This window comes from Dictyostelium discoideum, assembly GCF_000004695.1.
Source record: "Dictyostelium discoideum AX4 chromosome 6 chromosome, whole genome shotgun sequence".
Classification (NCBI taxonomy): Eukaryota; Evosea; class Eumycetozoa; order Dictyosteliales; family Dictyosteliaceae; genus Dictyostelium; species Dictyostelium discoideum.
The window spans coordinates 229,742-246,710 of NC_007092.3; the positions used below are offsets into that span (position 1 = coordinate 229,742).

Genomic DNA, 16,969 nt, shown 5'->3' on the forward strand with positions numbered 1-16,969 from the left:
ACAGGTATATCAAGAGGATATGGTTTTGTAAAATTTGCAAGTGATGTTGAAAAAGATAAAGCACTCATTGATATGAATGGTTTCTATATAAATAATAAACCAATTAAAGTAAATAATCCAACTCATAAAAGATTAAATAGTCAAACCTCAACAATACCTGATTTAACTTCAACCGATCCAAATAATACTGCAATTTATGTTTCACAATTAGATCATTATATTGATGAAGGTGTTTTACAAACGTATTGTATATTTAAAAAAAAAAATACACAAAAGGGTATACTACTAATATTTAATTTTTTTTATAATTTTTTTTAGTATTTTTGGAGCATATGGTGAAATATCATATATTAAAATGTTAACAAATAAGTTTAGTGCATTTGTTAATTTTGTAAATAGAGAATCAGCAGAAGCTGCATTTGGTTTAAATAATTTTCCAGTTGGTAATACACGTTTAAAGGTTCAATGGGGTAAAAATGTTGCTCCACCACCAAAATCACCACCAATGACACCAACTAATATTGCTGTTAACATTAATACACCTCCAATATTTTCAACAAATATATCTTCAACGTCATCACCCTCTTCACATAGTGTTGTTGTAGTTAGTAGTAGTGGTGGTGGTGGTGGTGGTGGTGGTGGTGGTGGTACAATTAATTTCAATGAAACTTCAATTAACAATAACAACAACAACAATGATGGTAATATAAATAATAGTAATATAAATAATAATAGTAATATAAATAACAATAATAATGTTAATAATAATAATAATAATAAACCGAATGGAGTTTCAATTAATAATGATAAAAACAATTCAAGTATTTACGATCCACACTATACATAGTAAGTATTTTATTTTATTTTTTTATTATTATTTTCAAATTCAAAAATATAATTTCATACTTACACAAATCTATTTTTATTTTTTTATTTTTGAAAAAAAAAAAAAAAAAGTTTTTCAAATGAAAAGATGGATATAACAAAGGCATACAATGTAACAGAGGAAAATAAAGCTTACTTATCTTGGAATAAACCTCAATTTACTACAAACTTTTATTCACAAAAAACATGGGGTTTACCTCAAAAAGAAAAAGATGGTCCAGATAGTTCAGTTTTTGAAGCTTAGAGAGAAAGAGATATTAAAAAAAAACAAAAAAAAAAAAAACAAAAAAAAAAAAAAAAAACATATTTTCGCATTTGGCCTTGGATATCCAAGTTTATAATAACATACTAAAAAATCAAATTTACACACAGATTTTAGGAATTATAAAATAATATGTATTTACCTTATTTAGGTGATTGATTTATTTGCAATAAAAAAAAAAAAAAAAATGAAATAATAAAATAAATAGTTATTTTATATTTTTTTAAAAATAAAACAAATTATAATTAAATTTAAAATTATTATGAATTTAATGTTTTCTAATGGATATCATAATTTTCTATTGTTAAAGTTATTATTGGTGGAGGGAGGGGGGGGGGGGTTACTTCTAGATTGGGTGCACCAATTGGTTCCCTATTTGTTGGCAGTGGTGTCACCATCTAATTCTCTAAAAACTATTCTTTTTGTATCACCAACTAATTTAAAAGGGATACCCTCCTTGTTTATGAGTATATTGGTTAATTGAACAAGTTTTGATAGCTTTGCACATGCAGTATCTGCTTTTCTATTCCCAGTATTGATTGATTTCATACCCAATATAGTTTTATTCCAAAGCATCTTGTAAACCAACATCTTTTCTTAATTCTACACCAGCCATTTTATATTCTCTTGTGAATTTAATTAATACATTTTTTGAATGTTGACCATTGATTATCTTTCTTTTGTTCAACAATAGTTTTTTTAACTATGTTTGTTGCTGAATTTGTATTTTTTTTACCTTTGGTCATTCTATAGCTAAAAATGGTGTGAAAAAAATTTTCAATTATTTTTTTTTTTAATTTTTTATATAATTATTTTTTTTTTATTTTTATATCACTATTTTTTTAATTTTTTCATTATGTGATATTCTTTTTTTTTCTTTCCAAAACATAAAAAAAAAAACCCAATAAAGTTAAAATTTTTTTTTATTTTCAAATAAATAAAATGACTTATCATAATCAAAAAAAAAAAAAAAACATATTTACACATTTGGCCTTATTTTCATTTAAAATCATGATTGTAATCTCCCCTAAATTATAATAAAAAAATAATAGCAAATTGGTCATTTAATTAATTAATTAATTAATTAATTAATTAATTAATTAAAGAATAATTTGGATGACAACATCATTAATTATAAATGATGATAGTTTAAGATATTATTCTTTTATTTTCTTTTCCTTAAAAAAAAAAAATCCTTTTTATTTAAGAAAAGATTTAATCTCTAATCATTGCATTTTTTTAAATAAATTTTATAAAGAAATAAGTTTATTTAATTTTTTTTTTTTTTTTTTTTTTTTTCTCAATCCAACAAGATATTTTTTTTTTTTAAAATAAAAAAAAATTCATGTGATTTTCAATAAAAATTAGATATTTTGAAAAAAAGAAAAAAAAAAAAAAAACAATGATTGTTTTAAAAATAGAAAATTGATTTTTTGTTCAAATTAACGAGATATTTTATATATATATTTTAGTAAATTTTTTTGATGATTATACGATAGTTTTTTTAAATCACCTTCCAGATATTATAATAATACATACTAAAATAAAATTTTTTTAAAAAAAAAAAAAAAAAATATTTAAAAAAAAAAATATTTAAAAAAAAAAAAATTAATATTAAAAAATGATTACCCAAATTTATAAAGTACTTATAAGTTGGTAGTTTGGGGGATTATATGATGAGATTCAAAAAAAAAAATAAAAAAAATAAAAAAAATAAAAATAAAAATAGGAATGGAAATTAAACTATTTTAAAATAAAATAATCTATGAATAGATTGAAACTCCCAATGTGGGTGATTCACTTAAAAACGCCCTGATAAACAAGAAACTTCAATTAAATAATAATAATACAAATTAAAAAAAAAAAAATTAATAAATATAATAAACTTACACATACACACACACACCTAAATTATTTTCATTTTTCTGCCTTATTAACAATCAAAAAACATCACACAAATTGTGTTTCACATCTTAATTTGTGCTAAAAATTGATAATAGTGGTAGTAGTGTGGGCCACAACAATAATAGTAAATATAATAATAAAAAAAAAAATTGTGTAAAATGCCAAAAATAATAGCAATCAGTTTTTTCATTTTTTCAGAAAAAAAAAAAAAAAAAATGATTGTTGATATCGTTGTTATTTTTATTGTGTTGTTGTTATTTATTGAAAAAAAAAAAAAAAAATTGATTGGATTGTAAAGTGGTATTAATATAGAATTTCATATAAAAACATACATATATTGCAATATTGATGAAAATTATTTTTCTAATTTTAGATTTAAAAAGAAAAAAAAAATAAAATCAGTTATTTTAATTTTTTTAAAAAATATTATTTTTTTCATTTTCTAAAAAATAAAATCACCTTTTGATTTAAATATTTTTTTTTTTTAATTATTTTTTTTAATTTTTTTTTTTTTTTTTTTTCTTGATTTAATTAATAATGGGGTGAAAAGTGTCTTTAGGGGTCTATTTTCATAAAAAATAATTTTTTGGAAAAAAAAGAGGTGAGTGGGAACACAAAATTATAAAATTTTAGGTGGGTTAATGATTGAATTAAATGTGCGGTGGTGATTTAAACCTCTAATCGTTGAGATTAAATTTAAAACAAAACCTGTGTGGGTGGGTGTGAGATCATAATACAAAATAATAAATATATAAAAATAAATAAAATAACTGGTTTTGAAAGATTTTACGTTTTCTTTTTTTCATCATTATTTATATTTAATTTTTTTTTTTTTTTAAAAATAAAAATAAAAAAAAAAAAAAAAAAATAGGAAATAAAATTAAAATAAAAAAAAATATTGTGTTCTTTATTCTTAATTATTTTTAATTTTAATAAATATAATAAATTAAATATTTAATAATTATTTTTATTATTAATTATATTTTTTTTTGAATTTATTAATTTATACAACTTATATTAAATATATATATGTACAATAAGGTAAGATTAAAAATATTCATCGTTGAAAAAAAAAAAATAATCATTTTTGTAATCTATAGATTCTTTAATAAATATCACTTAACCCCAAAAAATTTGAATTTCAAGACAATAATTTCAAAATTAATTTATAATAAATATAAAATAAATAAATTAAAAAAAAAATTAAAAAATTAAAAAATCACTATTTTTACCTGTAATAGTATTATTCTATCATCATATGATCATATAAAACAATAAAATATAAAAATAATAAAAATAATAGTTAAAAAAAAATAATTTATAATAAAAAAAAAAAAAAAAATAATTATATATATTTATCTCATGCACCACTTTTTTTATTTTAAAATAAATAAAAAAAATAATAGCATTTCAATTAATAAACCCTTATAAAGTCAACATTTTTGTGTGAAAGTGTGGGGTGTTTAAAATTAAATGAAAAAAAATCATAAAATTAAAAAATCATTCATATAAATAAAAATAAAAAATAAAAAATAATTTTTTAATTAAAACAAATAATTTTCCATTTTATTTTTTTTTTTTTTTGTTTTTATTATTTTTTTTTTTTTTTTTTTTTTTTTTTTTTAATTTCATTCTATTGTATAATTAATTTAATTTATTTATTTATTTTATTTATTTATTTATTTTATTTATTTATTTATTTTATTTATTAATTTTATCTATTTAATTTTATTTTATTTTTTTAAATTCCGAACAAAGAGGTTCAAAGAAACGATTTATTTCGGTAGTGTATCAGTTTGATTTTTTTTTTTTTTTCCTTTTTTAAATTCCTTTCCTTTTTTTTTTTTTAGGATTTTTTTTTTTTTTTTGATTTAATAAAAATAATACCCAAAAACCCAAATTAAATTAAAAAAAATTAAAAAAAAAAATCTCTTTGCATCGCACTCGCAAAACAATAAAAAAAAACTTTGAAAAAAAAAAAAAAAAAACAATATGGCATTCATGCCCCCAACCAAAATTTTATCAAAAATATCAAAAAAAAACCAATAAAAAAAAAAAAAAAAAAAATATAATAAAAAAAAGACCATTCACAAAAAAGAAAAATTGTAAAAATGCCAATCTATTTAGGTCAACACCTAAATTTAGTAAATGAGCAAACAATAATTTTTTTTTTTATTTTTTTTTTTTTTAAAAATAAATAAAAAAAAAAAAAAAATTGTTTATCTTTCAAACTCTTTTAAATGAAAAAACCCTTTTTGATTTATTTTTTTTCTTTTAACAAATATTTTCACATTAAAAAAAAAAAAAAAAAAAAAAAAAAAAAAAAAAAATAAATAAAAAAACTAGACTGTCACTTTTTATAGTAATTCACTTTAATTGTTTTTTTTTTTTCAACAAATTGATGGTTATATAAAACTTTTACACCTTTTTTTATTTTTTTTGTTTCCACCAAAGAAATAATATTAACATTTTTTTTTTTATTTTTTTAAAAAATAATATGTAATATTCCAAAAAAAAAAAAAAAAAAAAATAAATAAATAAATAATAATAACAATAATAATAATATATATAATTCTTAGATTATCATTATAATATTTGCACTCAAATATTCTTTATAAAATATATATTTTTCATAAAGAAGAAAACAATTCAATTTTATTTTATTTTTTTTTTTTTTTTTTCAAACACAAGAATATATACATAAAAAATTAAAAAAAATAAAAAAAATAAAAAAATGGAAGCACTTATACTTTTAAGTTCACAACAAAGTGGGTCAATTAAAAATAATTGTGCATCAACAAGTGATATTGAAAATGTAGAGGATGACGATAGTATTGTTATAGTTTCAGATTCACCAACGTCGTCACCAGTAACATTATCAACCTCATCACCAGTATCATCATCTTCATCATCCTCACCAATTTCAACATCTGTAGTACCACCAACATCATCATCATCCAATAAAAAAGCCAATGGATTATTTTCATTGATTGCAACTGAATTAAGTCAACTCGATCGTTCATCTCCATCTTCATCTCCAAATACACCAAAAACTCCAAAAACTCCAAAAACTCCAAAAACACCAAAGAAAACATCACCAGATTCAAATGAAGCCAACCAAGAGGTACCAAAACAAAAAGAAGTTTTTGAACATACACCAACTACAACTTCCACCTCTACAACTCCAATAAAACCTGTAAAAGATCCAAAAGAAAAAGAAAAAGATTTAGAAAATGATAGAAAAAGACAATCATTCATGTTACATTGGAGATTTAAACCTTCAACTGCTAATAATACAAATAATAATAATAATATTAATAATAATAACAATATAAATAGTAGTAGTAGTAGTAATAATAATAATAATAATAATAATAATAATAATAATAATAATAATAATAATAATAATAATAATAATAATAATAATAATAATATTAATAATAGTAGTAATAATAATAGTAATTGTAATAATAACAACAATAATAATAATAATAATAATAATAATAATAATAATAATAGTAATAATACACAACCTTTATCACCTACAACAGCATCTCAACAAGCAAATTCACAACAAAACCAACAATCATCACCTACTTCATCACAAACTAATGAAACTAATGGTAATCCACCCGAGTTTAATAGAGGAAGAAGAAATTCAACCCCATCATTACAAAACTTTGTTTCTCATTGGAAATTTGATCCAAAAGCACATCAAAAACAACAAATACTTCAACAACATCAACAACAATTACTTTTACAACAACAAGAACAACAATTACAACAACAATTATTACAACAACAACAACAACAACAACAACAACAACAACAACAACAACAACAACAACAACAACAACAACAACAACAACAACAACAACAACAACAACTACAACAACAACAACAACAACAACTACAACAACAACAACAACAGCAACAACAACAACAGCAACAATATTTTAGACCAATTTCTCCTGAACATATATATGAATCACCAAATGAAAATAATAATGGTGGTTCATTCCAAAAACCAAATACTCATTTCCATCCATATAGTAGAGGCCCATTGGGATTGAATCTAAAAGGTGTGTCTGGCTCCCCCTCTCATTCTCCTAGAGTTTCCCAATCTCCAAGAGTTCCATCACATCCACACTCTGCTGATCAATCACCCTTCCACACACCAAGACAAACTGAGAGAAGATTGTCTCTACCAAGTGTTCCATCTTATCAAGCAGCATATCAATCATACCAACAACAACATACTCAACAACAAACTACAATTCAACAACAACAAAACCAACAACATCAATATCAACAACAATATCAACAATTACAACAATTACAACAACAACAACAACAACAACAACAACAACAACAACAACAACAACAACAACAACAACAACAACAACAACAACAACAATCGTCATCGCCACCATCACCACCATCGCCACAATCTCAACCACAAAATTCATCATCACCTCGTCAACCATCACAAACTCCACAATTTTATATACCAATATCAAATATACACCGTCATCATCAACAAATTCATTCACCACATTTATCTCCACATCCACCACATTCACCTCATATGCCACAATCTCCCCATATGCCTCATTCTCCACATCTTATGCCTCACTCACCACATTCGCCTCATATGCCACATTCGCCTCATATGCCTCATTCACCTCATATGCCACATTCACCTCATATGCCACACTCACCCCATATGCCACATTCGCCTCATCATATGCCACACTCACCTCACTATGGATCATCACCAAATTTAAATGGTGGAAAGGGTAGTAATAACTTTTTACAATCAATACCGGAAGTTCCTTATGGTAATAATCTAACAAATTTAAATGGTAGTAGCGTAGATTCCTATTCAAATTCCTCTCCAACTCCTCAATCTCCACCTTTTTCACCTCATCATCAATCAACCATCAAACCTTGTATTATAACACCATCACCACGTTTATTAAAAACTCATAATGAAAACTATATGAGTTCACCAAGACAACCTTTGTCACCTCATAATCAACATGTATATTTAAGCCATTCACCATCTCCACCCCCATCATCATCACCACATGAACATTGTAATTATATTGATAAAAATGATGAGTATTATAGTAATAATAATAATAATAATAATTATAATAATAATAATAATAATAATAATGAAAATTGTAATCACTACCATAATAATTCTTCATCTCATAATTATCAAACAAATAATAATTATTGTAATAATAATAATAATAATAATAATAATAATAATAATAATAATAATAATAATAATAACAACAATAACAATATTATTAATAATAATATTATAAAAGAAGATAAGCTTCCATCAATGAGAGACTTACTTAGCCATTTAAATATAAATCATCAAGACGGTCCTAATAGTGCAAGTAGTACACCAAGATTACCAACGGATCATATTAATAATATAGATGAAAAATCAAAATCTAAATTATTATTCTTTTAATTTAAATTAATATATAAAGCCGCCATTATATTGATAAAATATTTTCTTAATTTTTTTTTAATAAATTATCTTTTTTTTTTTTTTTTTAATTTTTTTCACCAAATATAATTTTCTTGGATTACCTTTTTTTTTTTTTTTTTTTTTTTTTTTGTCTTAATCATTAATGGAAAATTGCAAAAAAAACTTTATTTAATTTTTAAAATTTATATATAATTTAATAGAATATATAGCCTTATTTAAAAAAATATTTTTATTTTTTTTTTTTAAAAATTTTTCCTATCCATAGAATATAGAAAAGGCAATCTTGGGGGTGAAAGGGATTGTGTATTGTAATTGTAATGGTTGTTGGAACTAATTGATTTTCATTTCTCTAATGGAAAATTTATAGAAAAGAATTTAATAAAACCCGGGTTTTTTTTGAGAAATGATTGTGATTTAAATTCTTTATTTTTGTAATTATCAACTAAATTAAGAGAAAAGAAGGGAATTAAGAGATTAAAAAAAAAAAAAATAAAAAAAAAAGAAAAATATTTCAAACCTTCCATATCTCTATTGATTCTTTTATTTTCTTTAAAAAAAAAAAAAAAAAAAAAAAAAATTAAAAAATCAAGAAAAAAAAATCTAATTCTAAAAAAGAATTACTAAATTTGGTTTATTTCCTAAAAATAAAAAAAAAAAAAAAAGATATTTTTAGAATTTTGTTTTGTTTGGAATAAAAAAAAAAGTTCCATTTAAAAAAAAAGAATAAAAGAATTTTTTCAAAAATTAAATTATCAAAATTTCAACAGTGAGGAATTTTTTTTTTTTTTTTTTTTTTGCCTATATAAATTTTTTTTTTTTTTTTTTTTTCATTCATTATTTTAAATCCTTTCTTTGGGAAAATACCTATTATTTAACAACAAATTTATATATATATTTTTTTTTTAAAAAAAAAAAAAAAAAAACTAAAAGTTAATTAAATAAATAAAAAAAAAAAAATATTTAAATTTCTAATTAATCATTATTTCTTTTTTAAATTTTTTTTTTTTTTTTTTTTTTTTTTTTTTTTTTCCATTTTTTTTTTAAAATTTTTTAAAATTTTTTTTTTTTTTTTTTAGTTCATTTTTTTTTTTGAAGCTACAAGCCTAAAGAGAAATCAAATCGTTTTTTATTCTTTTTCAATATTACAAAAAAAAAAAAAAAAAATAAATAAATAAAAAAAAAAGAACCTCAAAAGATTAAATTAGTTTTGGGAAATTAATAATATTTTTTAGAAAAAGAAAAAAAAAGATTTGATAAAACTTGACATTATATATATATATAAAATACTCATATATATTAATAATTTACATTTTATATTAGTAGTAGTATTATTAAATATATAAATAGATATGTTTGGTGGTCAATTTGGTTCATTCGGTGCAAAACCAGCTGCAACTGCATCACCATTCGGTGCTCCATCCGCTGCACCAACAACTTCATTGTTTGGTTCAACAGCTCCATCATCAGGTAAGTTTTTTTTTTTAAAATAAAAAATCATAAAACAAATATATAAATTAAATATTAATACAAAGTTTCAATTTCAAATAATATTATTTTAGGATTTGGAGGATTTGGATCAACAGCACAGACAACACAACCAACAACAGGTGGATTTGGAGGATTTGGTGGATTTGGAGGAGCAACAACTACACAGCAACCAGCAGCAAGTCCATTTGGTGGTGGAGGAACAGGTGGTAGTGGATTATTTGGATCATCAGCACAAACAACAACACAGCAACCAGGTGCAAGTCCATTTGGTGGTGGATTTGGTACAACTACTACAACAACTACACAGCAACCAGGCGCAAGTCCATTTGGCGGAACAGGTGGTGGATTATTTGGATCATCAGCACAAACAACAACACAACAACAAGGTGCAAGTCCATTTGGTGGATTTGGAGGAGCAACTACAACACAACCATCATTATTATCAGGTGCCACTGGTGGTTTTGGTGGTTTTGGTGGTTCTACAACTTCAGGTACTCAATTAGGTGGTGGTGGTGGTGCAACAAGTGGTGCATTTGGTGGTTCATCAAGTCCATTTGGTGGTAGTGGTGGTGCAACCACATCAAGTCCATTTGGTGGTGGTGGTGGTAGTTTCGGAGCAACCACTCAAAAACAATATGGAACACCAATTCCATATCAACAAACTACAATTGAAGGTAATACATTCGTTTCAATCTCTGCTATGCCACAATATAACGATAGATCATTTGAGGAATTAAGATTTGAAGATATCACTCATAGAAAGGATATAGTTTATAAGACAGGTGGTGGCAGTGGTGGTGGTAACTCATTGTTTGGTTCAACTCCAACCACTCAACCTTCATCACCATTTGGTGCACAAACAACAACTCAAACCACTGGAGGTTTATTCGGTGGTCAAACTACTACCTCACCATTTGGTGGTCAAACTTCAGCCACTCCAGGTTCATCATTATTTGGTTCAACACAACCAACTCAACAACAAACTAGTGGTGGTTTATTTGGTTCAGTACAACCAACCCAACAACAAGCTGGTGGTGGTTTATTCGGTTCAATGCCAAGCACAGGTGGTTCATCATTATTTGGTTCAACACAACCAACTCAACAACAAACTGGTGGTGGTTTGTTTGGTGCAACCCAATCAAATCAACCAACCAATTCATTGTTTGGTGCATCAGCACGCATCAGCACAACCAACACAATCATTATTTGGTGGACAAACTCAAACAACCACTTCACCATTTGGTAGTCAAACCTCCACACCATTTGGTCAACCTCAACAAACTAATACTGGAAGTGGATTATTCGGTGCTCAACAAACTCAACAAACTAATACTGGAGGTGGATTATTCGGTGCCCAACCAACTCAACAAACTAGTGGTGGTGGATTATTCGGTACTCAACCAACCTCTGGAACTGGGTTGTTTGGTACGTCACCAACAGCAGGAGGTACAGGTTTATTTGGCACAACACAACCAACATCCCAAGGTACAGGTTTATTTGGTACAACACAACCAACAACTCAAGGTACCGGTTTATTTGGTACATCACCAACCTCTGGTACAGGTTTATTTGGTTCAACACCAACCTCTGGTACAGGTTTATTTGGCTCAACCCCAACATCTGGTACAGGTTTATTTGGTTCAGCTCAACCACCACAAAATCAACAATCTCAAACTTCACTCTTTGGTAATACAGGTACAGGTGCAACCAACACTGGCACTGGTCTATTTGGTTCAGCTCAACCATCATCAAACCCAGGTGGTGGTTTATTTGGTTCAGCACAACCATCAACTACTACAGGTGGTCTTTTCGGATCAAACCAACCAACAGCACAACCAACAACTTCATTATTTGGAAATACCACTGGTTCAGTTGGTGGTTTGGGTGCAACACCAAACATAACCAGTGGATTATTTGGTTCAAACCCAGCACAAACTGGTGGATTATTTGGTTCAACACAACCAACCACCCAAACTTCACTCTTTGGAAATACAGGATCAACTGGTGGTTTAGGTGCACAAAATGGTGGTGGATTATTTGGTAATCTTTCACAACCAACCGCAACTGCTGGTCAAGGATTATCAGGTGGATTATTTGGTAATCTTTCACAACCTACTGCAACCGCTGGTCAAGGTTTATCAAGTGGTGGATTGTTTGGTAATACATTATTAGGTCAACCAAGTACACAGGGTTTATCAAGTGCCCTTCCAACATTGGGTTTAGGTTTAATGGGAGGTCAACCACAACAAACTCAACAACTTCCACAAGGCTCATTGATGTTACAACAAACTCAACAACCACTTCAACAACAACCACTCCAACAACAACAACAACCACTCCAACAATCAACCATCCAATTAAATAATCAAATCAATTCCGCTTCACCTTATTTCCCAATTTCATCACCAGCACCATTTGCAACATTTGTTAAGGATTTAACATCAACTTCAAAAGTTGTTTCACCACCATCTTACACTCAAAGATCCTTATCACATCATGGTTATATTCCAAAATCAACCACTAAATTAGTACCAAGAAGAGGCCCAAACAATGTAGATCTAGGTTTTTCAGTTATACAAAATCAAAATGGTTTATTCCCAATTGATAAATTTATTACTAAACATTCAAAATCTTTAAATATTAATACTACAAATGAAACTGAAGATACTTTAAGATCATTAAATACAAAGAGTTCTTCATTATTTAATAATAATAATAATAATAATAATAATAATAACAATAGAAATGTTAATACAAATGTTAACGATTATCAAAATAATGGATTACCATCTTCTTCACTTTATAATAGTAATATTAATCAATTAAGTAACAACAACAATAATAATAATAATATTTATAATAATAACAATAATAATAATATTAACAACAATAATAACAATAATAATATTTCAACTCAATTTAATTTAAGAAATAATCAATCATCATCTGATAATCTTAATAATGATAAATCTTTATCATCCTCTTCATCAAATAAATCACAACAACAACAACAAAAAGAACAAAAAGAAGAACAACCACCAAAACCAATTAAAGAAAAAGAATTTATAAATCCAAATGCACCAAAATTAACAAGAGATGGTTATCAATGTGTCCCATCAATTAAAGAATTATCAAAGAAAACTGATAAGGAATTATCATCAGTTCAAGGTTTTACAATTTCAAGAGATGGTTGTGGTTCAATTTATTTCCCTGGTTCAACAAATTTGGTTGCATTAGATTTAGATGATATCGTTGATATTGAACCAAGAGAAGTATCAGTTTATAAGGATGAAGAAACTAAACCAGAGATTGGATATGGTTTGAATCGTGATGCCGTTGTTACATTGGAGAATTGTTGGCCAAAGAATAAAAATGGTGAAGTAGTTAAAGAGGATGGTACCATTTTAGATAAATATGAAAATGCCTTAAAGAAAGTTTCTGCTAAATCTGATTGTGGTTTCGTTTCTTATTCAAGATCAAATGGTACTTGGGTATTCACTGTTAAACATTTTAGTAAATATTCAGCACCAGATTTTGATGAAGATGATCAACAAATGCAACAACAAACTCAACAAAAACAACAACAAACTCAACCATCAAAAGTTACATTTCAACAACCATCAACCAAATTGACTAAACCAAAATTCACAGCAAATCTCGATAATTTTGACTCTGATTCTGAAACAAGTTCAGGTGTAAGTATTTTAGATTTTATTTAAAAAAAAAAAAATCATTATTTACATTCTTGTACTTTGTATTCTCGTTACTATAATAACAATAAAATCAACAATAGTAATAATAATAATAATAATTTCCCCCCGCGCAGTAATATTTTCAATAAACCCCCAAAAAAAAAAAAAAAAAAAAAAAAAATAATAATAATAATAATAATAATAATAATAATAATAATAATAATAATAATAATAATAATAATAATAATATTTTATAATATAATAATTTTTAAAATTTATAAATAAACACTCTTTTTTTTTTTAAAAAAAAAAAAAAATAAACCCTTCTTTTATTTTATTTCATATTTTTTTAATTTTATTTTTTTTTAATTATTTCAAATATATTAACAAATAATTTTTTTTTTTTTTTTTTTTTTTTTTTTTTTTTTTTTTAGGATGAAAATCAAGATGAAATGGTTCCACAAAAGAAAACACCATTTATTAAAAGAGTATCAAATAGAGAGTCAGGATTATTTGATACACCATCAGTTGTACCAATGTCTGAAAAAATTGAAACAACACCATCAAAGATTGCAAGAGTATCGGAACCAACATCTCAATCGAGTAGAATGAGTAACAACGCATTAAAGTTTTCAACATTTAATCCACAACAACAACAACTACAATCATCAAGATTTAAATCTACTGGTTTATCAATCCTTTCAAATCCAGTTAAAAATTTGATTCAATCAGATGTTAACAATGAACAATCAATGTTTTCCAATACCACCACTACCAGTACCACTAGAATTCAACCATTACCATCACAACAACACTTAGTACAACCAATACCGACTACAATTTCATTAAATAAAAATTATTTTTCAAAGGTTAGAATTGATCCACAAGTTTATGATCGTATTGTACCAAAAGAAGAATCAATTACCAATCAATATAGAATGAAAAATGAACGTTTAAATCATAGTACTCAAGATGTATCATTATTTATGAGAAGATCATTTAGAGTTGGTTGGGCACCTGGTGGTAAATTAATTTCAATCACAAAGAGCTCCTTTAAGAATTTATTGATTAAAAAGTTACCAACCGATACAAAGGAGGATAAAAAAGAATCAATCATCAAATTCTTAAAGAATCATCATTCACATAGCAGTTTAGTACCAGAGAATTTGAAATCAATTGGTTGGTTCTCAATTTCAAATGTTCAAGAACAAATTGAATCACAATTAACCCTAAATGTTCCATCAAGTCAATCGGTTTACTATAATAGAATTTGGAGTTTAATTTCAAATCTTTGGGGTAACGTTTTAAAAGGCAATGGTAGTAAATATATAAACACCAACTACTCTGAAGATACCATTAGAAAGTTAAATCTCAATCAATGGTTAAAGGATGTCATTGCTCCATTGCTTAGAGATGAAATGGATTCTCTTAGAAAAAAGACAAATTCAAATTATCTCGAACAAATTTTCTCTTATTTATCTGCTAAACAAATTAAAGAAGCCTCTGATTTAGCAAATGAAAATAAAGATTTTAGATTGGCAACTATGATGTCTCAAATTTGGTCTTCAAGTGAATCTGGTAAAGAGTTGATTTTAAAGCAATTAACAACCTATCATTCAAATGGTTCCGATGAATTTATAAATGAGAAAAGATTAGAAATTTTACATTTAATTGCTGGTAGTGTTAATAAGATTTATAAGAATCTAAATGATTGGATTAGATGTTTTGCTGTTAGTTTTTGGTTTAAATATTCTTTGGAATATAGTATTGAAGATTCAGTTGAAAATTTTGAAAGATCTTTCAATGCTCATAGATCAGTTTATCCATTACCACCTTATTTAATTAAATCAACCTCCACCAATAGTAAACAAATTGAAGAACAACAACATTATTATGATATTTGTTTCTTATTATTAAAGTTATTTGCTGTAAATCGTGGTTCATCACATTTTGATAAGTTTAAGAATATTTTTTATCCAGAGAATATTGGTCAAGATTTATTGGATTATCATTTATCTTGGAATTTATATACCGTTTTAAAATCAATTCCATCATTAAACAAACAACCAGATCTTGTAAATGCAAGTAACCTTCATAGTTCTTTTGCTTTACAACTTGAAAGATTAGGTCTATGGCAATGGTCAATCTATGTTTTACTTCATACTCCAGACCAATCCAATCATGTTAGAGAAGAAGCTGTCAAATCATTGATCGCTAGAGCTGCACCAGTTATTACATCAGAAGATAGAGTGTTCCTAACTACAAAATTACATATTCCAGAGATTTGGATCGATGAAGCTAAAGCATGGTACTCTGGTTACGATTGTAATAATGATATTTATGATCAAATCGATGCTCTCTTCAAGTCATACCAATACACAAAGATTCACGATATCATTTTCTCAAATATTGGTCCAAACTATATCATTCAAAAGAGATATCATTCACTCAAAGATTTACTCATTAGATTGGAGCCTCACTCTTCTTTTATCTCCACTTGGAGATATGGTGGTTCCATCTTTTTAGAATTTGCCGATATTTGTATTCAATACAAAGAGATACTTTCTCAACTCTCCAATACTGCAGAGGAAATTCAACGTACCAAATATTATGTTAACCTTAAAGATATTACCACTAGAATCGTTAATATCTTATCTGATATTTCAAAAATCACTCAATCCTCTGAAATTAAAAATACTAGCGCCTCATACAAACAATCTCTTTCATTTATGTCTGAAGCTCTCATCACTAAAGCTTCTCTTTTAAGAGATCTACCTGAAAGTATTGTAAAATTGGTTTCAACAAATAATTTAGTTTCAACTTTAAATTCTTTGCCATTAACTCAAGATTATAGATCTAAAAATTTAGAATCTTTAACTGATCAAATTCAAGATACTTTATTAAATTCAATTTATCAATAAAAAAAAAAATAAATAAATAAAAATTAAAATTAATTTTAAAAAAAAAAAAAAAAATTAATCAAATTTAAGTTATTATAAATTAAAGTCTTTTTTTTAAACTATAAAATAATTAATAATATTATTAATTTTTTTTTTTTCTTATAATTAATAGTATTATTAATTTTTAATAGAATAAAAAAAAAAGTAAAATAAACAAATTCAAAGATTTTTTTTTTTTTTATAAAATATATAGATTTATTTAAAAAAATTTTAAATTAAATTTAAAAAACATAAAATATATTTTGTAATGGAATTGAAATTT

General features: G+C 25.2%; 4 protein-coding genes across 4 annotated transcripts in view; 3 read left to right on the top strand and 1 right to left on the bottom strand.

Annotated features, from left to right (window-relative positions):
- The window catches only part of DDB_G0291386 (RNA recognition motif RNP-1 domain-containing protein), a gene marked incomplete at both ends in the record, with an annotated part of 1,696 nt that extends 567 nt beyond the window's left edge, over positions 1–1,129 (top strand). Inside the window, 3 exons of the mRNA XM_630087.1 lie at positions 1–242; positions 319–846; positions 958–1,129. The exon at positions 1–242 is cut by the window's left edge and continues 118 nt beyond it. Of these exons, the coding sequence (XP_635179.1) occupies positions 1–242; positions 319–846; positions 958–1,129 (942 nt within the window). The remainder of the gene's footprint in view (positions 243–318; positions 847–957) is intronic.
- A 390-nt stretch (positions 1,130–1,519) lies between these two features.
- Positions 1,520–1,723, bottom strand: DDB_G0291388 (hypothetical protein; the record flags this gene model as incomplete). Its single annotated transcript, XM_630088.1, has 1 exon — positions 1,520–1,723. The coding sequence occupies one exon, from the start codon at positions 1,721–1,723 to the stop codon at positions 1,520–1,522; it is 204 nt and encodes a 67-aa protein (XP_635180.1).
- A 4,063-nt stretch (positions 1,724–5,786) lies between these two features.
- On the top strand, positions 5,787–8,546 carry DDB_G0291608 (hypothetical protein; the record flags this gene model as incomplete). The annotated part of the gene is made up of 1 exon (XM_630089.1): positions 5,787–8,546. One exon carries the CDS (start codon positions 5,787–5,789, stop codon positions 8,544–8,546), a length of 2,760 nt encoding a protein of 919 aa, XP_635181.1.
- A 1,370-nt stretch (positions 8,547–9,916) lies between these two features.
- On the top strand, positions 9,917–16,668 carry nup98 (hypothetical protein; the record flags this gene model as incomplete). The annotated part of the gene is made up of 4 exons (XM_630090.1): positions 9,917–10,034; positions 10,127–11,173; positions 11,241–13,750; positions 14,182–16,668. 4 exons carry the CDS (start codon positions 9,917–9,919, stop codon positions 16,666–16,668), a joined length of 6,162 nt encoding a protein of 2,053 aa, XP_635182.1.
- Between the last annotated feature and the right edge of the window lie 301 nt (positions 16,669–16,969).